General features: G+C 41.9%; 2 protein-coding genes across 6 annotated transcripts; one reads left to right on the forward strand and one right to left on the reverse strand.

Annotated features, from left to right (window-relative positions):
- The first annotated feature begins 305 nt into the window (after window positions 1-305).
- LOC125246761 (disintegrin and metalloproteinase domain-containing protein 10-like) lies at window positions 306-10,956 on the forward strand. 3 transcript variants are annotated; one of them, XR_007179963.1, is made up of 17 exons: window positions 306-462; window positions 1,201-1,351; window positions 2,164-2,282; window positions 2,620-2,778; window positions 3,308-3,408; window positions 3,488-3,628; window positions 3,714-3,806; window positions 3,896-4,079; window positions 4,155-4,318; window positions 4,443-4,626; window positions 4,752-4,902; window positions 5,817-6,000; window positions 6,257-6,365; window positions 7,772-7,992; window positions 8,068-8,194; window positions 8,302-10,448; window positions 10,530-10,956. XR_007179963.1 is itself a non-coding variant. In XM_048157764.1 (16 exons), the coding sequence occupies exons 1-16, from the start codon at window positions 390-392 to the stop codon at window positions 8,499-8,501; spliced, it is 2,361 nt and encodes a 786-aa protein (XP_048013721.1). In that variant the 5' UTR covers window positions 306-389; the 3' UTR covers window positions 8,502-10,956. The 3 variants fall into 3 exon arrangements, 2 of the variants coding, with proteins under 2 accessions (XP_048013721.1, XP_048013723.1); XM_048157764.1 differs by having other exon boundaries at window positions 8,302-10,956; XM_048157766.1 differs by lacking the exons at window positions 306-462; window positions 1,201-1,351 and adding an exon at window positions 1,407-2,074 and having other exon boundaries at window positions 8,302-10,956.
- On the reverse strand, window positions 10,662-27,581 carry LOC125246762 (hepatic triacylglycerol lipase-like). Of its 3 annotated transcripts, none has more exons than XM_048157768.1 (9): window positions 26,556-27,581; window positions 26,173-26,354; window positions 25,013-25,192; window positions 24,148-24,265; window positions 23,580-23,813; window positions 22,916-23,161; window positions 22,690-22,804; window positions 19,622-19,840; window positions 10,662-11,067 (listed from the first exon to the last, which is right to left on the reverse strand). In XM_048157768.1, the coding sequence occupies exons 1-9, from the start codon at window positions 26,626-26,628 to the stop codon at window positions 10,968-10,970; spliced, it is 1,467 nt and encodes a 488-aa protein (XP_048013725.1). In that variant the 5' UTR covers window positions 26,629-27,581; the 3' UTR covers window positions 10,662-10,967. The 3 variants fall into 3 exon arrangements, with proteins under 3 accessions (XP_048013725.1, XP_048013726.1, XP_048013724.1); XM_048157769.1 differs by having other exon boundaries at window positions 19,632-19,840; window positions 26,173-26,357; XM_048157767.1 differs by having other exon boundaries at window positions 26,173-26,357.
- Between the last annotated feature and the right edge of the window lie 88 nt (window positions 27,582-27,669).

Genomic DNA, 27,669 nt, shown 5'->3' on the forward strand with positions numbered 1-27,669 from the left:
GAGAAATAATGTCATATTACGTGTTTAACAGTCCTTTTAAACTACAGCATAACATTACAGGCTAAAGCAACATGATGAAATTAGAAACTGAAAGATTAATACTTGAGGAGCCAAATTTGGCCAAAAATATGTTAAGTACTTTGCAAACTTGCAGACATGACTCTATTTACTGGCAGACTGATATAAACCTCATATGTAATATTTCATAAAGTCATAAAGCCCATCATATTTATTTCAGCTGATGTTTCTGTGATGTTGCAGTGCTCGAGCGTGGGGGAGGGGCTCGTGCTCGTGTCTGTGTGCGTCTGACGTCAGCACGCAAAGCCCCAAACCCGAGACTGAAGCTGTAAACAATAAAACCCAACCCGTCCATCATCCATGCGCTAAACATGCATTTATCCGCGATGACGGCCGTGTTCCCGGTGCTGCTGTGCCTCCTGTGCGCCTCCAGACCCGCTCGAGGTGAGTGTGAGTGTGAGAGACAGTGTTTCGACCCGGTTCGGCTCGAGTCAGTGATGCTCCGCGCGAGCATCCGTGCTAACGCTAAAACCGCGACCGTTATTCCCGGATTCCCCGATTCTGACGCGTTCCCGTCGATATTCACGACGGATCCGATGGCGGCCGGGTCTGTGAGCTCAGATGGGCTGAGTGGATCGAATAAGAGCGGATCCAGGATCAGATCGAGCTGACACACATGAGCTAACACACATCAGCTTAAGATGGATGAAGAGACTCCATAACACTCACATCATTCCCACAAACACATCTGTGATCTGCGCATATCCTCCATATAGTGATGATTGTGTTATAATGCAGCTCCATGTGTGTCAAACTCAACATCTCTGGCTCTGATCCAGTGTCTGTGAATGAACCAGGCCTTCATGACACTCATGTGACTGATAAACAGCAGAATATCTGATGAACCGGACAGTGTTTGACCAATGAGATGATCTCGTTATTATATGGTGTCACAATCACAGCATTGTCAACGTCGCATGAACATTTCTCTGCTTTTCTACAAAAAAAATCTAAATTATGTGGTGAAATAAGCAATTATGTGTTCATCTCATTGTTAAATGGAGGTTTATTTATATCAGATCTGGGCAGGTGGTGCTGGGGAGGGTGGAGGGCTTTGTTTATTCTCACTGTTGTCATGTGATCACGGCCGCGCTCTAACCGTGATGTTTGTGTGGCGAGCAGGTTACTATGGCAACCCCCTGAACAAGTACATCCGGCACTACGAGGGTCTGTCGTACGACACGGATCAGCTGCACATCCGGCACCAGAGGGCCAGGAGGGCGCTGTCGCACCAGGAGCACGAGCTGCAGCTGGAGTTCCACGCGCACGGCAGGTGAGGGCATGACGGCAGGTACAGTATGTGTCACCCTCCGCACAGGCCGTGTTTATATTAATTACTGCATTTCTGTGACGTAATTGTGTTTCAATCTGTTTTATTTAAATATAAGCCTTTCGAATGGCTGTCATAAACACTGGATTTATTCATAACATACATTAAAAACTGAAGAACATGTTGAGTTAATGTAATGAATGAACTGAGACGCTACAATGATCATTAAAGAGCCACAAAACCATATTTGTTCTTTGAACTTTGTAATAAAATTAGAATCATATGAAATCTGAGACTTTGTTTCATATCAGAAGTATCTAAGCACAAAGTTTATTGATTATTGGAGCTGAAAACAGCACAGACTAATCCATTCCTCTGATTTAAGATTCGTTATCGGTTCATCTAAATGAGGATTGATTCAGAATGATTCAGTCTATTATGACCCATCTGTAGAAACACCCTGATGTTCAGAGCTGTGAGATCTGTGGAAGACTAGCTGAGATTAGGAAAGTATGATCTTCTGTTGTGAACACCTAAACATCTGCAGTGAATCAGTTTCTGTCGGTTTATCACGATGATTTTATGATTTTCAGAAGAATATGAAGGTGAATCAGTGAGATCTTCACTCTCTCAGGGTCTTTCAGTCTCAAAGTCTTCTTGAAATCAGAAATCATCAGGACAGGAAGAGCTGAGCCTGTTTTCAACATTAAAGCTGTTTTTTTCCATGTAATCTTTTCTTCTTTCTGTTTCTGCCGCTCTGTGAAAGCATTTGTAAAATTGCAGTCGTGTTTAAAATGTGTGTTTTCCACCTCCAGGCATTTCAACCTGCGGATGAAGCGAGACACCAGGCTGTTTTCAGACGACTTCAAGCTGGAGATGTCCGGAGAGGAGCTGGAGTACGACACCTCGCACATCTACACCGGACAGATCTACGGTCAGCTCATGAAATTAACACTTTCATTCAGCAAGAACACGTTAAACTGATCAAGAGCGACAGGAAAGACATTAATAATGTGACAAAAGATTATATGCTGTTCTTTTGAACTTTATATTCATCAAAGAATCCTGAAAAATAAAAGGTTTCCACAGAAATCTGAATCTGTTTCAACACTGATAATAATCAGAAATGTTTCTCGAGCAGCAGGAAAGAGAGTATAAGAGCACATAAAACAGCTTTCTTCTATTGAAGCGTGTCGGTTTGACTCTGTATGATTCGGTTCTGTCTGAGGCTCGTCTCAGTTTGTGTTCCTCTCATCCCGTCTGCTCCGCAGGAGAACACGGCACTCTGACGCACGGCTCGGTCGTGGACGGGAAGTTCGAGGGCTTCATTCAGACCCATCGAGGCACGTATTACGTGGAGCCGGTCGAGAGATACCTGCAGGATAAAAACGTCCCGTTCCACTCCGTCATCTACCACGAGGACGACATCCGTGAGTGATCCGTCTAGACCTGAAACACAGACGTTAGTGTGCCTTCATCTGAACGGGTTCTGCTTTCATCTCTGGGTTTAAATCTTCATCAGGATGTGATGTTTCCTCACATTCCGATGACTCATCAGTGTCTCATAAATATTCATGAGACCGCGAGTCCTTATCCAATGAGAAGGCGCGTCTCGTGATTATTCACAACGGCACGTGTTGATAAGCAGTCGCGGATCACAAACGAGTGTTTCCTTCTGCGTGCCGTGATCCGTCTGTGCCGTCTGCAGAGCTCCACGATATAACTGAATAAAAGCCTCAAAATATCAATCTCTCAAGTTATTAAATCTGCAACAGAGCGTCCATAAATATTATTTTTTAAAGTGACGTGATAATTTTGTCCCCTAAAATAGCTTCAGTGTGTCTCTCTGCAGGGCTTGATTCTGATTGGTCGATCGTGGATTCAGCAGTCACATGTTTCTGAATAATAACTGGTGTTTTCTTTATTGTAATGTGCTGGCGTCTCTGTCATGTGATCCAGAATATCCTCACAAGTACGGGCCGGAGGGCGGCTGTGCGGATTCGTCTGTGTTTGACAGGATGAAGAAATACCAGGCGTCAGTGCTGGAGGAACCGGCGAAGGTCCGACCGCGAGTGTTTAACTCTGCTTCAGTCTTTATTGAGAGACACGGACGAGCACAAACGCTCTCTTTCTCTGCAGGAGAACCGGTCAGCGGAGGAGCAGGCCTTGCTGAGGAAGAAGAGGATGACTCAGGTGGAGAAGAACACCTGTCAGCTCTTCATCCAGACCGATCACCTGTTCTACAAATACTACAAGACCAGAGAGGCCGTCATCGCTCAGGTACGCCCGTGCCGTGTGACTGCTTTAATCAGAGACGTGATGATGATGATGATGATGATGATGATGATGATGATGTTCTGCTCAGATCTCCAGTCACGTGAAGGCCATCGACGCCATCTACCAGGGCACAGACTTCATGGGCATCCGCAACATCAGCTTCATGGTCAAGAGGATACGGGTCAGTGCTCCCCTTCATCATCATGTGGTGTGAGCTGGTTAGAACAGGTTTGAACTGGTTTGAACTGGTTTTTGCGCTGCCGTTCTCAGATCAACACCACCAGTGACGAGCGCGATCGGTCCAACCCTTTCCGCTTCGCCAACATCGGCGTGGAGAAGTTCCTGGAGCTGAACTCGGAGCAGAATCACGACGACTACTGCCTGGCCTACGTCTTCACCGACAGAGACTTCGACGACGGCGTGTTGGGTCTGGCCTGGGTCGGCGCTCCCGCCGGTAAACGCTTCTGCGTGATGATGTAGCTTCAGGTGCCAGTGTCAGGTGATTCTGATGATCCTGTGTGTTCCTCAGGGAGTTCTGGAGGCATCTGTGAGAAGAGCAAGCTCTATTCCGACGGGAAGAAGAAGTCTCTCAACACGGGAATCATCACGGTTCAGAACTACGCCTCACACGTGCCGCCCAAAGTCTCGCACATCACGTTCGCACATGAGGTCGGACACAACTTCGGCTCGCCGGTGAGTTTGAGGATCCTGCCGGTCGCGGTGACCGGTCACGCATCTGCCTGAGTGCATGTGGTTCATGATCTGAAAGCTTGAAAACATTAGACAGTGATGGTGATGGTTTGTCTTGGTCCCTCAGCATGACTCCGGGTCGGAGTGCACTCCGGGCGAGTCCAAGAGCCAGGATAAGAAGGAACGGGGGAATTACATCATGTACGCCCGCGCCACATCCGGAGACAAGCTTAACAACAACAAGTTCTCCGTGTGCAGCATCAAGAACATCAGCCAGGTGCTGGAGAAGAAGCGCGGCAGCTGTTTCGTGGGTGAGACGCTCGGCACGACTCGGCACGACCGACAGAAGCAGTCTCAGAGGTCTGACCGGAGCTGACCTGTGTGTGTGTGTGTGTGTGTGTGTGTGTGTGTGTGTGTGTGTGTGTGTGCTGGACAGAGTCCGGGCAGCCGATCTGCGGGAACGGGCTGGTGGAGCCGGGCGAGGAGTGTGACTGCGGATACAGCGATCAGTGTAAAGACGAGTGCTGCTACGACGCCAATCAGCCGGACAACAGGAAGTGCAAACTCAAACCCAACAAAGTCTGCAGGTAAAAACACTGGGCCACAGTGCTGACATCCTCATTGGTCCTAATAATAGGCTTGATTTCAGATCAAAAGGCCTGTATTCAGATTCCTGTTACACTTTACAGTGAGGTTTCAGCAATGCATTAACTAAAACATTAGCTAACAGTGAGCAGTACTGACCGCTGCTTTCAAAACTTCACGAAGCTTCAGACTGTGAATCATTTGTTTCAAACCAGTGATTCGGAGCGTGTATCAAACCGGCATGTGATTTCACTAAACGAGGTTTTGCTACGTCAAAACTTTAAAAATAGTTTACCTGATCTAGGATCAGTTTTATGAATTTGTAGACATTTTTAATGACTCATTTGTATGATTGAAAAGTAAGAGTTGTAGTTAAAATCTCCTATCTCTAATCTCTTATTATATGATTTGTTAATTGCATTAATAGATTACACTTGTCAATAAACCATTTACAGTTGGTGTTTTTCTGCATGTTTACACAGTTTTGACCAGCAGGGGTCAGCAGCATGTCAAATCATTTTGTGAAGCAATCGACTCAGTTGATTCTAAATTTCTAGTAGTATTTTCAAAGTTTGTTAGGGTTAGTGTTTATTTATCTTTGATAAAGTTAGTTAATAAAATAGCTCATGTTAGATCAAGTCTTTTAATTAATATTAACAGATAAAGCTTTTGATCAAATGTTGAAATTAGCATGAACTGAGATTAATAAATGCTTTATAATATTTTTCATCGTTAGGTGACGTTAACTCATGTAATATATGAAGTGTTGTTCTTCTCCTTTCCCCAGCCTACATTAATTTCTCCATCATCCGATTGGATTGTTTCGTTGGTTATTATACACTCACACATCCTTGAATCAGAAAAGAACAGTGTTTCAGGTGTTGATTCATGTCATGTGATGTATGTGCCGTGTCAGTCCGAGTCAGGGTCCGTGCTGTACGGCCGACTGCAGCTACAAGAGCCGAAACGAGAAGTGTCGCGAGGAGTCCGAGTGCGCTCACCAGGGCATGTGCAGCGGCATCTCCGCCCAGTGTCCCACCTCAGAGCCCAAGGCCAACTTCACCGCCTGCCACGGGGACACGCAGGTCTGCCTCAACGGGGTGAGTGACCACACACACACACACACACACACACATCCTTGTTATACTGCACTAAGATCAGGAATGACCCCACAAAGACAACATCTTAAAAATCATATATAAGAAAGTTTGACAAAATCTTAAAAGTCGTTATAGTACGGACCTTCCCTTCCCTACACTATACCTAAACCTAGCCGTCACAGGAACAGCAATTTTAACATTCTTGTGTGTGTGTGTGTGTGTGTGTGTGTGTGTGTGTGTGTGTGTGTGTGTTCAGGGCTGCTCCGGGTCCATCTGTGAGAAGTACGGCCTGGAGGTCTGCACCTGCGCCAGTGTGGACGGCAAAGACGAGACGGAGCTCTGCCACGTGTGCTGCATGGAGAAAAGTCAGTACAGAGAGCGTGATGTGTGTCATGTGATATTCTCACGGTGGACACTGATTCAGGATGACACGTTATAATAGTTTACCTTTCTCTCATCTCAGAGTAGCTTCATTTCCATCAACACTCTAACACATAATATAATAATGATTTTGATGACTAATAATACCAGCGTTACACTGCCAAACCAACGGCACTTTGAGAAAATCATGCCGGCAAATTCTGATTCCTGCAGTATTATTCTATAAATGTGTGTGTTGATTTTAACTAATGCATTTGCGATATATATGTTATGCATACAGGGGAATATTTTGGATACACTACCTTTATCACATTTTTAAATGCAGTTATTAAATGAAACACAAGATGGCGCCAGTTGTGTTTGTATGAATTGAGATAGTGTTGCCATTAATTAGCATGCTTATTATTCCTCTGTTCATAACAGACTTCATTTGGATTCATCAGTAAATATTCGGTCCCACTTTATATTAAGTGGCCGAACTACTATGTACTTACATCAAAAAATAAGTACAATGTACTTATTGGGTTCATATTGAATTGCAAAACACTTTTGCTGCTATTGAGGTGGATACGGGTAAGGTTAGGGACAGGTTTGGTGGTATGGGTAGGTTTAAGGGAAGGTCAACAGTGTAATTATAAATGTAATTACAGAAATTAATTACAGATATATTTACATGCAGATGTTTTTCAAATATAAGTACAATGTAAAAACATGAATGTACACAATAAGTGCATTGTATCAAACGATTAATTTAAATGTAAGTACATAGTAGTTAAGGCCACATAATATAAAGTGGGACCAAATATTCTGTCAAATGACATAAAAATTACACTGAATATTCAGTTTCTTTTAAATCATAATTTATTAATTTAAATGTTCATTTAGTTTCTGAAATGTCACAATTATTTTCTTGATTTCTTTAATTTTTTTAATGTCAGATGGTGTTTAAAAAAACAGTAACTCTTTATTTTACAGTGTTCATGTGACACACCTTACATGTACAGAATAACAGTAAATTAGGCATAATTACAGTCAGCTGACCCTAAACAAACCCTGATTATAAGTGCAGTACAAATACACTGTAAAACAAAGTGTAACCAAACACTAAAGCATCAAGAACAACAGTAAAGTTTCTTTCATTGTTATTCAGTACTGAGATCATTCAGACTGAGATAAATCACATGATTAGACATCATTCACAGTAAGACCAGCAGCATTCTCTGTAAACCTGGAGAACAAACTAGACAGAATACACACTTTTCTTAGTTTTCTACACTGATTGTGTGTCATTCTGAATAGAGCTGAAGAAGGTGAAATGTTGACATTAATCCACATACCCTCATATCTGTGTGTGTGTGTGTGTTTGTGTGTGTGTGTGTGTGTGTGACAGTGAACCCCAGCACCTGCAGCAGCACCGGCTCCGAGCGGCTCGCCCGCTTCTTCAATAAGAAGGTCACGACTCTTCAGGCCGGGTCGCCCTGTAACGACTTCAAGGGCTACTGCGACGTCTTCATGAAGTGCCGTCTGGTGGACGCCGACGGTCCTCTGGCCCGCCTGAAGAAAGCCATCTTCAACCCGGAGCTGTACGAGAACATCGCCGAGTGGATAGTGGCAAGTGTCCTCTCCTGCGGTCACATGATTGTGTTTGAGTCTGAAGCGTGTGTTGATGGAGTGTTTCCTCCGCAGGCTCACTGGTGGGCGGTGCTGCTGATGGGCATCGCTCTGATCATGCTGATGGCAGGATTCATTAAGATCTGCAGCGTTCACACGCCCAGCAGCAACCCCAAACTGCCGCCTCCTAAACCGCTGCCAGGTACACACACACACACACACACACACACACACACACACACACCTCCGCTGAAATACTGTCACGCTGTTTCACATGCACCATGTGCTCACGCTGTCTCTGTGCTGCAGGAACGCTGAAGAGACGACGAGCTCAACACGCCGCTCAGCAGCAGCAGCAGCAGCATCATCAGCACCACAACCAGAACCAGCACGCTCACGGCCACCAGAACCAGCGGCCGGCTCCCCGTCAGGCCCAGCGCCAGCCGCAGCCGCAGCGCCACCACCGGCAGCCCCGCGAGAACTACCAGATGGGCCAGATGAGACGCTGAGAGCCGCCGGAGCCGCCGGTCCACGGCCCGACTGAAGGACGCATCCGCCGCCCACTCCAGAACTCGCTCTCGTCCCGTTCTAGAGCTCCGGCGGCCGCGGACGCGCTCCTTCAGTCTGACCGCGGAGCGAGGCTTTACTCCAAAGAACCGAACTGGGCCGCACCACATCATCATCACAGTAACGGCAGAGCTTCATCCGGGATCACGCACTAAACTGGAACGCTTTACGGGAACAAGTCCAGGTCCATAATGCTTCCTCAGACTGGAGTTTCTCTTTGGAGTAAAAACGAACCACAACTCCGCCGCTCGTTCACGTTTGCTTCGGACTCACGGAGCAGATCCGTTCCTGAGTTTTGTTTCGTAATGATTATGTTTGTTTGTTTGTTTTGCCCTCGCGTGCCAAGGTTTACCGGGGTATTTGTAGATAGTCACTTCTTTCCTTTGAAAACACTTGAGACTCGACGTGGTTTGATATGAAAACATCATCTTTTTAAGGAAGCGTCTGGAGCTTCGGCCCGAATCGTTGCCACCTGGTCGGAAAAGGACTTTTATTTTGTAAGACCAGAAATATTACGCCTTCCCTTTTCCAGACTCACGGCTGTACAGAGAAACGATATTAGCTGTATTATACGAAGATTATTTCTTCTACTGTCAATAAGAGATTTACAGTTTTGTTGACAACACTCAGGACTCAAAAACGCTCAAACGAAGCGGCGGTTCGGCGCGAGGAGGACGGATCCCGCGGCGGCCGCCCCACGTCATTCCGCCGTTGACCTGCTTCATTCTGTGTGTGTGTTTGTATATAGCTCATCTCCAATCACGTCCTCACGTCCACTGCACTTCCTGTACACGCCCCGAACGAGGAATGTGCATGAACAACTTGATTTTCTTGTGTTTGTGTCAGCGGTACGACCATGATGATGAAGATCATGATCGTTTCTATGGAAGCTTGTTTCCGCCACAGAACGAAAGATTTAAAAAGTAAATGCGACTTTATCTCGCAATTCTGAATTTTTTCTCGCAGTTGTTTTTATTTCTTGCAATTCATGCTTTTTCCTTACAACTCAGACCATTTCTTTTGCAAATTCGCAATTCTGAATTTTTTTTCTTTCAATTGAATTGTGAAGGAAAAAAAATCTGAATTGTGAGAAATAAAAACTCACAATTGCAAGAAAAAATTCGTAATCATGAGGAAGTCTGAAATGTGAGACGAAAATGTATTCATTGTGAGAAAAAAAATCATAAGTAAAAAATTCAGAATCGCAAGAAAAGTCAGATTTTTCTCTGAATTGCGAGAAAGTCAGAATTGTAGACATAAATCTGATTTTTCTCACGATTCTGAATTTTTTTCTCTCAAATGTGAGTTTTTATATCTTGCAATTCTTCATGCAATTTTTATTTCTCGCAATACATACTTTTTTTTTTTTTTTCAGATTATTCCACACGTTATGAATTTTGTCTGACAATTGTTTTTATTTCTCGCAATTCTGACTTTTTCTCGTAATTGCAAGTTTTTTTTTTTCTCTGTATGTTATAAAGTCCTACTTTGCAAGGAAAAAGTAGTAATTAATCTTTTTTTATCTTTTTACTCAATGGTGGAAACAAGCTTCCATGTGTTTCAGATTTGAAGTAACTGAAAGTGTTTCTGGGATGTTCAGATCCAGCGTTTGCTGTGAAGAGCTGAAACCATGGTTTGAACCCCAGCTGATCTATTCGAGAGCAGGACAGTTCCGATTGTTCCCTGCTAATGTGTTTTAAAGTGTAGCTGCAGTTTCCTGTAGAGGATTCTCACGGTTCTATTAACACAAGGTTTAGTTTACAGTCCTCCATCATCCTCCTCATCTCCTGCAGATGGGCGGCAGACTCAGGTGTGTGAAGGGCCGCTCGCCGAGGGAACATCACGCTTCCCTTCATCCTCTCTGACAGAGAGCAGGACCATCTCAGCAGGTGTAAAATATGTACAGTAACTGGAGAATTTCTGTTATATTTGAAGGTACATTTTGATACTTTTCTTTTGTTCGAGTCCAGGCCGGCCGCCGAGCCACATCCGGTTCTTCTTTTCCGTACTGCCGTCTGCCATGAAGAAACCAGGCGGCGCTTCGGTGGTTTTGCGGCGGTCTGGACTGGAGGAGATCTGAATATTTGCCTGTATTTGACTTCTTTTAATTTTTACGTAGTCTTGGTGAAATTTCATAGAGGAAAAGTGCACTGAAAAAAGTCTTAATCGAGTCCAAATGTCGTAGGTGAAAATAGGCCGAACACTAAAATTGAGAAACGAATGAACAAAAAAAGATTAATACTGCTGTCTGTTAATGTTCACTGTGTTTTATACAGTACCTAAATTTTTGTTCACTTTGAACATTTTTACGTAACATTTCAAAACGTATTGTGCAAAGAGATGTAATTTTTTTGGAGTACTTGAAATGCATTAATAAAAAGACTGGGTTGAACGGCTGCTGTGCGTCTTCATGTCTGTGTCTCCGTCCTCCGAGCGCAGCGTCTGAACTCCTGCTCCTCCGACAGCTTCAGACGCGTGACTTCAGCGGAAACGCCACAGAACCACGTCCTGCACAGAGATCAGACACACACAGTCCTTACGCTGATAGATCAGACACACTCAGTACTTAGATCAGACACACACAGTCCTTACGCTGATAGATCAGACACACTTATAGATCAGACACACACAGTCCTTACACTTATAGATCAGACACACACAGTCCTTACACTGATAGATCAGACACACTTATAGATCAGACACACACAGTCCTTACGCTGATAGATCAGACACACTTATAGATCAGACACACACAGTCCTTACACTGATAGATCAGACACACTTATAGATCAGACACACACAGTCCTTATGCTGATAGATCAGACACACACAGTCCTTACACTGATAGATCAGACACACACAGTCCTTACACTGATAGATCAGACACACTCAGTACTTAGATCAGACACACACAGTCCTTACACTGATAGATCAGACACACTTATAGATCAGACACACACAGTCCTTATGCTGATAGATCAGACACACACAGTCCTTACACTGATAGATCAGACACACTTGATAGATCAGACACACACAGTCCTTATGCTGATAGATCAGACACACACAGTCCTTACACTGATAGATCAGATACACACAGTCCTTACACTGATAGATCAGACACACTTATAGATCAGACACACACAGTCCTTACACTGATAGATCAGACACACTACACAGTCCTTACACTGATAGATCAGACACACTTATAGATCAGACACACACAGTCCTTACACTGATAGATCAGACACACACAGTCCTTACACTGATAGATCAGACACACTTATAGATCAGACACACACAGTCCTAACACTGATAGATCAGACACACTGATAGATCAGACACACACAGTCCTTACACTGATAGATCAGACACACTGATAGATCAGACACTACACAGTCCTTACACTGATAGATCAGACACACTTATAGATCAGACACACACAGTCCTTATGCTGATAGATCAGACACACACACAGTCCTTACACTGATAGATCAGACACACACAGTCCTTATGCTGATAGATCAGACACACACAGTCCTTACACTGATAGATCAGACACACACAGTCCTTACACTGATAGATCAGACACACTCAGTCCTTACACTGATAGATCAGACACTACACAGTCCTTACACTGATAGATCAGACACACTTATAGATCAGACACACACAGTCCTAGATACACTGATAGATCAGACACACACAGTCCTTACTGATAGATCAGACACACACAGTCCTTACACTGATAGATCAGACACACTTATAGATCAGACACACACAGTCCTTATGCTGATAGATCAGACACACTCAGTCCTTACGCTGATAGATCAGACACACACAGTCTTATGCTTATGACACACTTAAAGATCAGACACACACAGTCCTTATGCTGATAGATCAGACACACTCAGTCCTTACGCTGATAGATCAGACACACACACACAGTCCTTACACTGATAGATCAGACACACACACACAGTCCTTACGCTGATAGATCAGACACACACACACAGTCCTTACACTGATAGATCAGACACACACAGTCCTTGTGCTGATAGATCAGACACACACAGTCCTAACACTGATAGATCAGACACTTATAGATCAGACACACACCGTCCTTATGCTGATAGATCAGACACACTGATAGATCAGACACACACAGTCCTTACGCTGATAGATCAGACACACTCAGTCCTTACGCTGATAGATCAGACACACTGATAGATCAGACACACACAGTCCTAACACTGATAGATCAGACACACTTATAGATCAGACACACACAGTCCTTACACTGATAGATGACACACTTATAGATCAGACACACACAGTCCTAACACTGATAGATCAGACACACTCAGTCCTTACAGATAGATCAGACACACACAGTCCTAACACTGATAGATCAGACGCACTCAGTCCTTACACTGATAGATCAGACACACAGTCCTTACACTGATAGATCAGACACACACAGTCCTAACACTGATAGATCAGACACACTCAGTCCTTACACTGATAGATCAGACACACTCAGTCCTTACACTGATAGATCAGACACACTGATAGATCAGACACACTGATAGATCAGACACACTCAGTCCTTACACTGATAGATCAGACACACACAGTCCTTATGCTGATAGATCAGACACACTCAGTCCTTACACTGATAGATCAGACACACTACACAGTCCTTACACTGATAGATCAGACACACACAGTCCTAACACTGATAGATCAGACACACTCAGTCCTTACACTGATAGATCAGACACACTCAGTCCTTACACTGATAGATCAGACACACTTATAGATCAGACACACAGTCCTTACACTGATCAGGCACACACAGTCCTTACACTGATCAGGCACACACAGTCCTTACACTGATAGATCAGACACACTCAGTCCTTACACTGATAGATCAGACACACTCAGTCCTTACACTGATAGATCAGACACACTCAGTCCTTACACTGATAGATCAGACACACACAGTCCTAACACTGATAGATCAGACACACTCAGTCCTTACACTGATAGATCAGACACACTCAGTCCTTACACTGATAGATCAGACACACTTATAGATCAGAAACACACACTCCTTACACTGATCAGGCACACACAGTCCTTACACTGATAGATCAGACACACTCAGTCCTTACACTGATAGATCAGACACACACAGTCCTAACACTGATAGATCAGACACACACAGTCCTAACACTGATAGATCAGACACACTGATAGATCAGACACACTCAGTCCTTACACTGATAGATCAGACACACACAGTCCTAACACTGATAGATCAGACACACACAGTCCTAACACTGATAGATCAGACACACTGATAGATCAGACACACTCAGTCCTTACACTGATAGATCAGACACACTCAGTCCTTACACTGATAGATCAGACACACTGATAGATCAGACACACACAGTCCTAACACTGATAGATCAGACACACTCAGTCCTTACACTGATAGATCAGACACACTCAGTCCTTACACTGATAGATCAGATACACTGATAGATCAGACACTATACAGTCCTTACACTGATAGATCAGACACACTTATAGATCAGACACACACAGTCCTTACACTGATAGATCAGACACACTTATAGATCAGACACACACAGTCCTAACACTGATAGATCAGACACACTGATAGATCAGACACACTCAGTCCTTACACTGATAGATCAGACACACTCAGTCCTTACACTGATAGATCAGACACACACAGTCCTTACACTGATAGATCAGACACACTTATAGATCAGACACACACAGTCCTTATGCTGATAGATCAGACACACACAGTCCTTACACTGATAGATCAGACACACACAGTCCTTATGCTGATAGATCAGACACACTCAGTCCTTACACTGATAGATCAGACACTACACAGTCCTTACACTGATAGATCAGACACACTTATAGATCAGACACACACAGTCCTTACACTGATAGATCAGACACACTTATAGATCAGACACACACAGTCCTTACACTGATAGATCAGACACACTTGTAGATCAGACACACACAGTCCTTACACTGATAGATCAGACACACTTATAGATCAGACACACACAATCCTTATGCTGATAGATCAGACACACTTATAGATCAGACACACTTATAGATCAGACACACACAGTCCTAACACTGATAGATCAGACACACTTATAGATCAGACACACACAGTCCTTACGCTGAAAGATCAGACACTACACAGTCCTTACACTGATAGATCAGACACACTGATAGATCAGACACTACACAGTCCTTACACTGATAGATCAGACACACTCAGTCCTTACACTGATAGATCAGACACACACAGTCCTTACACTGATAGATCAGACACACTGATAGATCAGACACTACACAGTCCTTACACTGATAGATCAGACACACTTATAGATCAGACACACACAGTCCTTATGCTGATAGATCAGACACACACAGTCCTTACACTGATAGATCAGACACACTTATAGATCAGACACACACACGGTCCTTACACTGATAGATCAGACACACTGATAGATCAGACACACACAGTCCTTACACTGATAGATCAGACACACACAGTCCTTACACTGATAGATCAGACACACTGATAGATCAGACACACACAGTCCTTACACTGATAGATCAGACACACACAGTCCTTACACTGATAGATCAGACACACTGATAGATCAGACACACACAGTCCTTACACTGATAGATCAGACACACACAGTCCTTACACTGATAGATCAGACACACTGATAGATCAGACACACACGGTCCTTACACTGATAGATCAGACACACACAGTCCTTACGCTGATAGATCAGACACACACAGTCCTTACACTGATAGATCAGACACACTCAGTCCTTACACTGATAGATCAGACACACTCAGTCCTTAAACTGATAGATCAGACACACTGATAGATCAGACACACACAGTCCTTACACTGATAGATCAGACACACACAGTCCTTACACTGATAGATCAGACACACTGATAGATCAGACACACACGGTCCTTACACTGATAGATCAGACACACACAGTCCTTACGCTGATAGATCAGACACACACAGTCCTTACACTGATAGATCAGACACACTCAGTCCTTACACTGATAGATCAGACACACTCAGTCCTTAAACTGATAGATCAGACACACTCAGTCTTCACACTGATAGATCAGACACACTCAATCCTTACACTGATAGATCAGACACACTCAGTGACTGTTGTAGTTCAACACTAAAGTTGCTCAGCAAATAAATGGTTTGATTTTCAGAAAGATCTTGACTGCTTTAACCCATCATGTACTGTCTTTTTCTTGAAATTTGACTTTTTCTCATTTAGGGTCATGGACATGCATGCAGTTTCAACATGCTGATGTGTTCTGAAATGTGCATACAGAAATTTTAGACGTTCATACTGTCCGTGGGTCAATTTGACCCATATAGACAGCCATTCAAAGGCCCAAAATACAAAACACTTCTGTGTTGAATGTCAGAACTCCTCAACTCTAGTAATGAAGTGCCAGTCTTACTGAGCTTAACTACTTTTTATTTTCAAAGTTTGTGAAAATATAAAGTTGTTTTACCTGTTAATTGTCTATCCCACTTTTTGTGCATAGATATGAAAATGACTTTATCAAATTAAATTGTTAAAAATTTTGAATACTTCAGAGCACAGACTTAAGTTTGGTATCTTTTTAAAGGGACCACCACAGATTATTGTAGAAGTAAAAAAGGTTTAAAGTTTAAAAAAAGTTTGTATATGAAAATTTAAAATATATAAAATATACATTTTACAAAACTCTAAAACTTCAAGAAAATCAAAGCTAAATATCTAAAGTTCTGTGTCAAATTTTACGTTGATATCTCAAAAAGAAGAAGAAAAAAAAAAACTTTCAGTAAGATTTTTTTGTGTGCAGTACCAAACTTTTCTACTGGATGACTCCACCGGTGACCATGTAAGGACTCTTCGATTTCCATATATGATTTGAGTGATCTGAACCATATATTTCCATACTTTTCAAAATATTTATGAAGTAGATATCCTATTCAGAAGCAGTCTGGGCAGTAATGTTATTGATTTGATGATTTGAATTCAATCCCTAAAACATATAAAAAACATACGGAAAGAATCAAAGCGTGCGTTATAGTTTGGCACCACATGACAAATGAAGAATCTATTGCTATTTATCATTTCTTTTGAAAATCAAATATGAAAACTAGAGTCGGAAAGTTTTCAAATGATATATAGTTTGTCAAGATAACTTTAGGTATAGATTAAGATATTATTGTTAAAGTTGTATAATGGTAAATGTCCCACGTGTGCAGGGAGGGGAAGTCTTAAAAATAGTGGTTAAAAATATTTTTATAAATCATAAATTCAGATATTTATTCTTTGTAATGTGTGAAAAGTATTAAAAGTTAATAATGTACCTGATTGTTGTTGTTGTTGTTTTTTTTTTTTCATAGTGTGAATTTTGGGGAATTACACAATCCAATTAGGGTCCCATATTCTTTTTTGACCCATGCATGAGGGTTAATATCCATTACAGATGTGCCTTCACCCAAACTCTAGAGTTACTGCAGTAACATCATGCATGAATATGGATCTAAAACTCGGAAACTCAGGCATCAAAACTATCTCTGAGTTCCTAGTAGTAAATGTGTCATGAGAGAACATTCATGAATTTCCGACTAGGAATCTCTGACTGGAAATTTCCACCTAGGAAATTCAGACAAAGAATTTCTGACTAGGAAACTCTGACTTGGAATTTCCAACTCTGAATTTCCGACTAGGAAATTCTGAATAGAAATGAATTTTCGACTAGGAATTTCCGACTTGGAATTTCCAACTAGGCATTTCCAACTAGGAAACTCTCCTTGTTGGAAATTCTTAGTTGGAGATCATTAGTTGAGCATGCCATAAGCTTTAAACATGGAGGAGGGGAGAACGATTGCTGCTTTGACTGTATTGTTGGCTGGATTGTTAGTTTTTCAACAACAGGCTTGTCTTGATGTTAAAGTAGTGCATATTTACATATATGAATAATCATTTGAAGCATGTTGTATGTTTTATACTCAATGAAAATAACTAAAACTTGGAATTTCTGACTAGGCATTTCCAACTCCAAATTTCCGACTAGGGAACTCTAACTTGGAATTTCCAACTCTGAATTTCTGACTAGGAAACTCGGACTAGGAATTTCCGACTAGGAAACTCCGACTTGGAATTTCCGACTAGGAATTTTCGACTAGGCATGTCTGACTTGATATTTCTGACTAGGAAACTCCAACTTGGAATTTACAACTCTGAATTTCTGACTAGGAAACTCCAACTTGGAATTTACAACTCTGAATTTCCAACTAGGAAACTCTTACTAGGAATTTCCAACTAGGAAACTCCAACTTGGAATTTCCGAGTAGGAATTTTCGACTAGGAATTCCCAACTAGGCATTTCTGACTTGGAATTTCTGACTAGGAGACTCCAACTTGGAATTTCCAACTCTGAATTTCTGACTAGGAGACTCCAACTTGGAATTTCCAACTCTGAATTTCTGACTAGGAAACTCCAACTTGGAATTTCCAACTCTGAATTTCCAACTAGGAAACTCTTATTAAGGAATTTCCAACTAGCAAACACCAACTTGGAATTTCCGAGTAGGAATTTTCGACTAGGAATTCCCAACTAGGCATTTCTGACTTGGAATTTCTGACTAGGAGACTCCAACTTGGAATTTCCAACTCTGAATTTCTGACTAGGAGACTCCAACTTGGAATTTCCAACTCTGAATTTCTGACTAGGAAACTCCAACTTGGAATTTCCAACTAGCAAACACCAACTTGGAATTTCCGAGTAGGAATTTTCGACTAGGAATTCCCGACTAGGCATTTCTGACTTGGAATTTCTGACTAGGCATTTCTGACTTGGAATTTCTGACTAGGAAACTCCAACTTGGAATTTCCAACTCTGAATTTCTGACTAGGAGACTCCAACTTGGAATTTACAACTCTGAATTTCTGACTAGGAAACTCCAACTTGGAATTTCCAACTCTGAATTTCCAACTAGGAGACTCCAACTTGGAATTTCCAACTCTGAATTTCCAACTAGGAGACTCCAACTTGGAATTTCCAACTCTGAATTTCCAACTAGGAAACTCCAACTTGGAATTTCCAACTCTGAATTTCCAACTAGGAAACTCTTACTAGGAATTTCCAACTAGGAAACTCCAACTTGGAATTTCCAACTCTGAATTTCCGACTAGGAAACTCCAACTCTGAATTTCCAACTAGGAAACTCCAACTTGGAATTTCCAACTCTGAATTTCCAACTAGGAAACTCTTACTAGGAATTTCCAACTAGGAAACTCCAACTTGGAATTTCCAACTCTGAATTTCCAACTAGGAAACTCTTACTAGGAATTTCCAACTAGGAAACTCCAACTTGGAATTTCCAACTCTGAATTTCCAACTAGGAAACTCTTACTAGGAATTCCCGACTAGGCATTTCTGACCTGGAATTTCTGACTAGGAAACTCCGACTTGGAATTTCCGACTAGGAAATTCTGACTTGGAATTTCTGACTAGGAAACTCCAACTCTGAATTTCCGACTAGGAAACTCCAACTTGGAATTTCCAACTCTGAATTTCCGACTAGGCATTAGGAAACTCTTACTAGGAATTTCCAACTAGGAATTTCTGACTAGGAAACTCTGACTAGGAATTTTTGACTAGGAAACTCTGATTTGGAATTTTCGACTAGGCATTTCTGACTCAGAATTTCTGACTGTTGTTACCAAAATATCTTAATTTAAGCATAAACTCACTTTGATACATTTTTCTGAAAACAAGACACAGTATCTTCAGTCATTTTTCTTCTCCAGTAAATGTATCTTGATTTAAGAATTTTAGATATTTGTGCTGGAAAACGACAAAAATACTGAGGAAGGACATCATTTTTGCCGTGTTTTATTGTGCTCAGAAGTTCAGTGAAACTCACTTTTCCTTACTCTCTCCTGATTTGATCCGGATCCTCCACACACTGAGTTCCACGTCCTGATCGGATCCGTTCCAGCTCATGATGTTCCGGACACGCCTCAGCCAGCTGGACCAGACCAGCTCGCCCTTCCAGACCAGCCTGATGGAGGTCAGGTGACCCAGATCAGTGGCCACCGCAGCCAATGAGGTGAAGGCCTTCGGGCTGCTGCTGTCCTGATACCTGCAACATGCCAGAGATTCATGATGATCACATTTACTACAGCAGCGATGCTAACACACACACACACACACACACTCTCTCACACAGACACATGACATTGATCCATGGAGATCCAATGATGTGTTGTTAACGACCCGCAGCAGCAGCTGATTGATTGTTGACCAACACTGCTTATATATTAAAGTACTTCAGCGTGAAACAACTTTAGGTTACTCCCATGTAGAAGGCAACGTTCTCAGGACCTTGTGCAACATTCCCTAAAAGTTCTCAAAAGGTGATGAAAATTCTGAACCTTTACAGAACATTCGGGACATTCCTAAAACGTCCTCTTTTGGAAATGAAAGTGCTGCAGTTCAAGGTTCCTTATATGACTTTAGGGGGACGTTCCATTTTGGTTATTTTATGGACAAAAAAGAATGTTACAATGAGGACATTTGGGACATTAACAGAACGTTCCCACACGGTCCTCTATTGGTCATTTAATAACGTTCCCGATATGAGTTTAGGGGGACGTTCTGTTTTGGTTATTTTGTGGTCATGCAAGAACGTTATAAAGAGGACATTTGGGAAGTTAACAGAACGTCCTATAGTAATAGTCCCCTAAACATTCCCAGAACGTCCTGAATGTTCCCTGAAGGTCCACCAAATAACGTTCCCCAAACCTTAAAAGAACTCCACATCGTGATCGTCTCTGAACGTTCTGGGAATGTTACTAGGTGATAGGTTAACCCACTAGAAATGTTACGTTCCCAGAACATTCTCAGAACCTCCTCTGGTGTTAAGGACGTAACGTTGTCTAGAAAATAATAAAGTTTGAAGTCACCGTTATGGAGGTGAGTGTTTGCTTTAGATGGGCTCTTGATTCATGATATTTTCTCTGGCTGCTTTAACTGTGTTTTCAAAACACTTCTGTTATAGCAAAAAACGCAAGAGAAATTCTGATCAGATGAATTGTTTAATGCTGGTGATTCAATCATCATGGAGTGTCCTGATTCACTGATCATCACCAGAGTCGAAACTATGAGTGTATTAAGTTAGTTTTGCATTAATTAATGGTTAGGGGGGTTTTTTTAGGTTTTTTTTTAAATTCATTATACAGAGTTTTGAGCGGTGTCTTTTAGACTCACTCAGACATCATGAATCAGCGTATGAATCTCAACAATGGTGACAAACAAAAATCTTTTTTGTGACTTAAGTAGCTTGTTTTGTGATGTTCAGAGTTGATTTGTTTATCTGAAAATTTTGTCACCATTGTTGAGGATCATACGCAGAATCTTGATGTCTGTGTGAATCTACATGATCCTGTCTGAATAATTTCTGCTTAAGGATAAAAACTTTCAAAATATCAAAGCAGGATAGAATTTTATGCATTATCATGGGAATACAACAAGATGAAAAAAAATACAATATTCAGAGATCAGTGAATAAGACCACTGTATGATGAAAACTCATCAATGAGCAACCAAATCCATTTGATCACTTTTTTTTTTTCTCACAATTTTGTTTTGGTAACAAATGCTTTAAAAACACACAGTTACAAGAATTGGAAAAAAAATAAAGTCAAATCGTCAAGGGTCAGGAGCACAACTAAAGCAAGCGCTTACCTCCATAACGGTGACATTTATACATTTTGATAAAACATCAACACCTCATTCATTTTGTATGAAAGAACTAAACTCAGAGTGGTTTGTAATAAGTGCAAATGCAGAGATCTAGAGAGATCTGTTAGTGTTTAATGTTCTGTTTCTGTTATCTGAGTTTTCTGAGGTTATCATTGTGCTTTATTTAAAGGCTGCAGTAACTGTGTAGTTGCTGATGCAGTGATACATCAGCTCATGTGCTGTTGTCAGCTAATGACTTACTGCAAGAGATTTGCATTTTAAAGAAAAGGTTTCATAATATTAATCCAGGAATGACCTGTAAAGTATTTTTTTGTAAGACATTTAAGAAAAAATAGTTCTGAGGGGACATTCTGAGAACATTTCCAAATAAAATATGGTTCCCTAAACGTTCAGAGAACGTCCTGAATGTTCTGTGAAGGTCCACCAAATAACGTCCCCCAAACCTTAAAAGAACTCCACATCGTGACCGACTCTGAACGTTCTGGGAATGTTACTAGACAACGTTCTTAACACCAGTGGGGACGTTCTGAGAATGTTCTGGGAACGTAAAATTTCTAGCGGGGCTGCAGTTCTTAAACTCGACATGTTTGTGCAAACACGATTCCTTCTGTTGTCTGACTGATAGTTTAGACCGTTTTAGCAAGTAAAAGTCTTTTAGTATAATTATAGAAATGTCCTCCTTCAGCTCGTGCTTCACGTGTCTTTCTGCTGTCAAATCTGCACTGATTTTTGTCAAGTAAACCTAAGAATGCCTTGGATATTATTAGTAATATTTCAACTGGACTGAAGCAGCTTCGATGAGCTGTTTTTTCCTCTATATCAGACTATATGAGCCATAAAATCCTGATGTATCAAATATGATGCAAAACATAAAACATATGCAAAAATATTTTTGAGATTTTCTTTTTTTTTAAAGATTTATTTTTTTAAAGTTTTTGCCTTTTTATTGAGATATTAGTTTATTGAGGACAATTAGTTGACAGGAAGCAAATTGGGAGAGAGAGGGGAAGGGAATGGGAATGGTCCACGAGCCGAGACTCGAACTCAGGTCGTCCGAAGCTTTATGTCGTTAGGCTATCGGTGAAGACATTTAGGGGATTTTCTTTTATATTTCATCTAAGGCTTCAATAAACTGCTCCATTTTTCTGACTATTATTTCCTACATCAGGCTTTACAGGGTAAATGTAGATCTAAGCAGGCATTATTCACTCGTGTTCTGGGACTCACAGTGTGACGGGAACGTCTCGGATCTCTCCTCGGGTCCCGTTGAGCGAGACGGACAGCGCGGCCTCGACCGGCTCCATCAGGTTCATCAGCAGGACTCTGATCTGGTAGTGAAACACTGAGGGAGAGGGCGTGTGTTCACTATATAAACAGACACAGGAAACACCTTCTCGTCCAGACGCCCGTCTAGACTCAAACACGGGCCACAATTACCAGAGCATTAACTGACCTTTATAGGGAGCTTCTGGGCCGGTTTTGAAGTACAGCCCTTTAGCCTTCCTCCCCGCGCGCTCGTGCCGCACATCGTAGCCCAGCGTGTTGCAGCGCATCTGTTTGCAGTCAAGACACAGGCCTTTGTTGAAGGTGCTGTCGTCACGGCAACGGTAGCCTATTATGGGCTGGCTGGTGTTGATCAGGGAGTTGGTGAAGAGTTTGACTGCGCGCTCGTGGGCACATTTAATGGTCTTGGGAACTCCTAGAGCACACAATGAGTCATTATAATGACCGTCTAATCTAGTGTGCTGCACTTCTAAAATAGTGTGTCAAACACTGCTTTATTTAGTGCGCTACATGATGCCTATAGGGGCCGTTCACACAGAATGTGTTTTTGCGTTGTGTAATCACTGGGTTTATGTAAATATGACTAGATGGATGCATTTTGCCAATGAAGTGTTTGAGTTTGTGTGGATATATTTTATATTTATTTTTTGCACTTTGAAGCTTCTGTCACCGAGATGAATTCCTTGAGCATGTGAGCAAATTTGGCAATATCTCCATAAAAATACAAGAACACGTCCAGTTCGAATGCCCTTTATGTTGCATGTTTGATTCATCATCATACAGACAAATAACAGAACATTTGGCAATATTTCTCCATGTGTCAGGTTCGGTACCTTGCAGGCCGTACTGATAGACGTTACTGTAAATGTCGAGCATCTTGCAGCCGGGCTGAAAGGAGCCTCCGTTGGGGTAGAAGTCCACGTGAGCGACGCTCTGCTTTATTCCCACTCCCGGCATGATGCTGGACTTGGTGAAGGTGTGGATGGCGTCCACAAACTGAGCGTCGTCCGGAGACAGTCTGTCAAACGCCGGCAGACCTTCGAAGTGCGGCCCGGCCGGATCCAGTCCTGCGTCACACAACAGACATCAATGTAAATGAGCTTCAGATTGTGATGTATTGGTCTTTATGGGCTGGAACAGACGAGACTTTCATTGAGCTTCTCATCAGAAGTTGGTGGAGAATGCGGGTCTCTTTCGACACAAGACAGTAACTCTGAATGACTGAATCATGTTAAGATCTTCACTTGCTCATTCTACTGATTCATGACAGCAGGTCAGCTGGTTATCATGGTCAGTGGTCAGATGATGGTACTGCATCTTTCTCCACTGACACTCACTGAATGTAAACACCAGCAGACTCTGATGAATCCTGTTTGATGCACGTGTTTGCCTTCTTCATACCAGTAATGCGGCCCACTTTCCTCCGTCCTCTGAAATGGCTTCCTGCAAATCCAGCCACATGCGCTCCCAGACTGTAGCCAATCAGATGGACTTCATCCATGGAGAGCTGAGCAGCTTCCTGTCCAGAGAGGAAGTGCCGTCAGGACTCAAACACGTAGATACTGACGGACATACAGTAAGAAACCTTATCACAGACAAAGCTTTTTATATTTAAATTTTTTAAAAATAAATTCAAAACTGATTCTTGCATTTGTATGGACTATTGCAGTGTTTATTCTAAATGATTTCACAAGTTCACCCTTATCAATCCGATAAAGAAAAAGTATGCATATTTGCCGTGCTGTCCGTGGGAAGGGCTATCCCATAGTACTCGCCCATGCCTGGTTGGGATAGGAAATATTGGGTTGGTGGAGGGATGCTGGAAACTGTCATGTGATAGAGGTGGGTTGGCTATATATATCCTCACATGCGTATTAGGTTGATTATCTAACGTGCTCCTGCACTACTGTGTTAATAAAACATCATTTATAGGTGAACATTATTATTATTGTGTTAAATTCATGTTCCTGGTTATCTTGGATCAGAATATCTTCCTCTTGCAGCATCTCTTCTCTTCTCTGATGATGAGGGCGGGGCAACCTGTCACTCACATGAGATCCACCAATAGCAAACCACAACCATCCAATCAATTCCCACAGACAAAATCAAGCCCCGCCCTACATTTGTTCTTGTTTGAGAAGCGTTTCACTCGAGTGGGGAATTGTTCACCACTATAGAAGTTCACCCAGTGGACCACCAGCACGTTTAGGTTTTTATATGCAGTGGGCTTCATTCCCAGAATGTTCCCATTAAAGATCCTCATTACCTCCAGCCATTTGAGCAGCGCAGCCACGTCCTGCCCCACCTGTCTGCTGTTCTTGGCTGCGATTGGATACGGCTGAAGGGCCAGATTCCTCCAATCGCTGATGAGCACGTTGACCTGCCCGAGCCGGACCTTCAGCGCAGAGGCCAGATTGAAGATCCACTGCTCCATGAGTCCGTTCATCTGAGAGCAGAAGATCACATCAACACTGAACATGCTGTTAAACAACGGGATTCATTCCCTTCCCTCCGTCTCAAAGAACTTCCTGTCGGCTCTGCATGTTTGTTGACACATGAACTTCACAGGCAATACACAGATGGTTAGTGGAAAAAACAAGTGTTTTCACAACTTATGATCGCATTTCTTCTGAGAAGCAGCAGTGTGAGCATTAATCAGCAGCTCAGCCCAGCCAACAACAATATGTTCAAATGTTGAAGATGTTATTTCTGAACATTCAAAAGGTCCAGATTTTAAAATGTTTTTTCTTGGTTATGTGAACGTTGAGGAAACATTTGATTCTTCAAACATTATGGGAACGTTACTTTTTAATGTTCTCTGAACGTTCTGAAACAAGTAGCATTTAAAAAATGTTAGACGAACGTCCAACTTAAACATTTAAAAACGTTCCATGAATTAATGTATAATGTATAATTTGGAACATTATTAAAGACCAGATAACTTTGATTGAACGTTCTAATAATGTTACTGGAAGATTCGTCTTTGTTCTCTCTCATCACGCTGCATCTATAATTCAGATTTTTAATCCCCGTATCGCTTACATATATTTATATATAATCTATTTTTAATCGCTATAATAAAAATGTATAATTCAGATTTTGATCTCCATATCCATTTACATATATTATATATATCTTCCAAGGGGTTTTTTCCCTCCTAGGACTTTTTTCCCACGCTGGGTTTTCTCCTAGGGGGTTTTTTCCACCCCTGGGAGTCAGCCGACATTGGCTTAATGTAGCACCATCTTGTATATGTTACATATTACCACGCTTGTTTGTACAGCTTATTTTTAACCACTTCCCTTTTTTCTGTGCTTCTAATATGTAAAGCTGCTTTGAAACAATTACCAATTGTAAAAGCGCTATATAAATAAATTTGACTTGACTTGACTTGACGTTCCCTTCATGTCTGTGTGTCCGACGTACCGTCCATCCGTGAATGATCAGCACCAGAGGATGGCTGTGGTTGTAGCCACATCTGAGGAGGCTTTCGGACCTGAACGGGAGCAGGGCGCAGGTCTCCTCAAACACCTTCCCCTCGTGATACAGATGGAAGCTGGACTTCAGCAGCGTCTTCACCGGAGTCGAGCTGAGAGTCTCTGCCGCAGCTTCTGGAAATAAACCAGATGTGTAATTTTAGAGAAACCCCGTCCCATCATGCTGTTCTGTGGCTTTCAACTCTTTCCATGGCAAACGTTCAAAGAGCCTCTCCGAGAACATGCAATTACAGAGTGAAGTTCACTGTGTCTGACTAAAATAAGAGCTGCTGCATGTGCCGGTATGTGTTTCAGGAATCAGGTTCTTCTCACCTGTGATGTTTGGATCTCCGGCCACAGACGCAGCGAACGCACACACGAGGAATAAAGCGCTCAGGACTCTCATGATCAGCGCAGGGAACCGAGACTCTTCCTGTGGATCCACTTCTGCTCTTCTGTGGATCTGAAGAGCGGCTCAAGGTAGAGAGACGGTGGGAGGGGCCTGAGTGACTCACGGGAAAAGACTCTCCGCTCTGATTGGCTGCTGGTTCTGCCACTGTTTGTAAAGGGAAAATACAGTGGGTTAATCCGTTAACTGTCTCCACCCTTTCTCTTTGACTGAATACAGACCTCTTTCAGAGAAGACAGCAGATGGCAGAAGTGAAAACAGCTTCAAAAAATGAAAGTGTCTGAGAGGTTTACTGCAAATGTACTGAATGAACCTTTTCATCGTACACAAAATATATATTTAACAAAATAATTTTGACTTTCAAAATAGTTTTCACAGGATGAATTTTCAGTGTGTGTGAGTTTTATGATTGACGATTACTAAAATATGTGCAATAAAAGGCAAGTGACTCAGTTTACAGGTTCAATGGAAAGAGAAAGATGTTATCAAGTTTCGCTTGATCTCTGTTGAAACATGTTATCTGTATAAAGGTTATTAAAGTTCAGCAACAAAAACTGAAACAATGAACTCAAGAAAAGAAGAAAAATGGAACTTATTCAAAATTACATGTTAAAAAAGGAACATTTAACAACAACAAACTAAATTTATCAAACTATCATGTACTGCTTCAGAAGAAACTAAAACCATAAAATATGTTCAGTTTTTGTTTTTAATCCTTTGTTCTAGAGTCGATGCCTGGAATGTCCCTGAATTTCATCACATTTGACACCATGATTGGCCATCGCTCAATCAGAGGCGGGACCTTTTAATAAAGCACAATTCACTAAAGCACATTCATCAAGTTGTTTTTATCTAGTTGTTTGTCAACCGATACACACCATGTGTGATCTGGACCGGACAGGAATAGTTACTTTTAATTTAAAGAACATTTTACATCATATAAGTCATTAGCATGTGTTAACTGAAATAGAAACTAAAATATATTGATAGACTAAAATAAAAACAGAAGTGAAGATGAGCGTCTTCATTCACCCTCAG

This window comes from Megalobrama amblycephala, linkage group LG15 (genome assembly GCF_018812025.1).
Source record: "Megalobrama amblycephala isolate DHTTF-2021 linkage group LG15, ASM1881202v1, whole genome shotgun sequence".
In the NCBI taxonomy this organism is placed as follows: domain Eukaryota; kingdom Metazoa; phylum Chordata; class Actinopteri; order Cypriniformes; family Xenocyprididae; genus Megalobrama; species Megalobrama amblycephala.

Bases quoted from the DNA above. Each gene is read 5' to 3' on its own strand.
- LOC125246761 (XM_048157764.1), top strand. From the start codon at position 390: ATGCATTTATCCGCGATGACGGCCGTGTTCCCGGTGCTGCTGTGCCTC. The intron at 3,807-3,895 runs GTCAGTGCTCCC...TGCCGTTCTCAG, and splicing joins TCATGGTCAAGAGGATACGG to ATCAACACCACCAGTGACGA. The intron at 4,903-5,816 runs GTAAAAACACTG...GTGCCGTGTCAG, and splicing joins AAACCCAACAAAGTCTGCAG to TCCGAGTCAGGGTCCGTGCT.
- LOC125246762 (XM_048157767.1), bottom strand. From the start codon at position 26,628: ATGAGAGTCCTGAGCGCTTTATTCCTCGTGTGTGCGTTCGCTGCGTCT. The intron at 26,358-26,555 runs GTGAGAAGAACC...GTTTATTTCCAG, and splicing joins CGGAGATCCAAACATCACAG to AAGCTGCGGCAGAGACTCTC. The intron at 22,805-22,915 runs GTCAGTTAATGC...CCTCTCCCTCAG, and splicing joins CCCAGAAGCTCCCTATAAAG to TGTTTCACTACCAGATCAGA.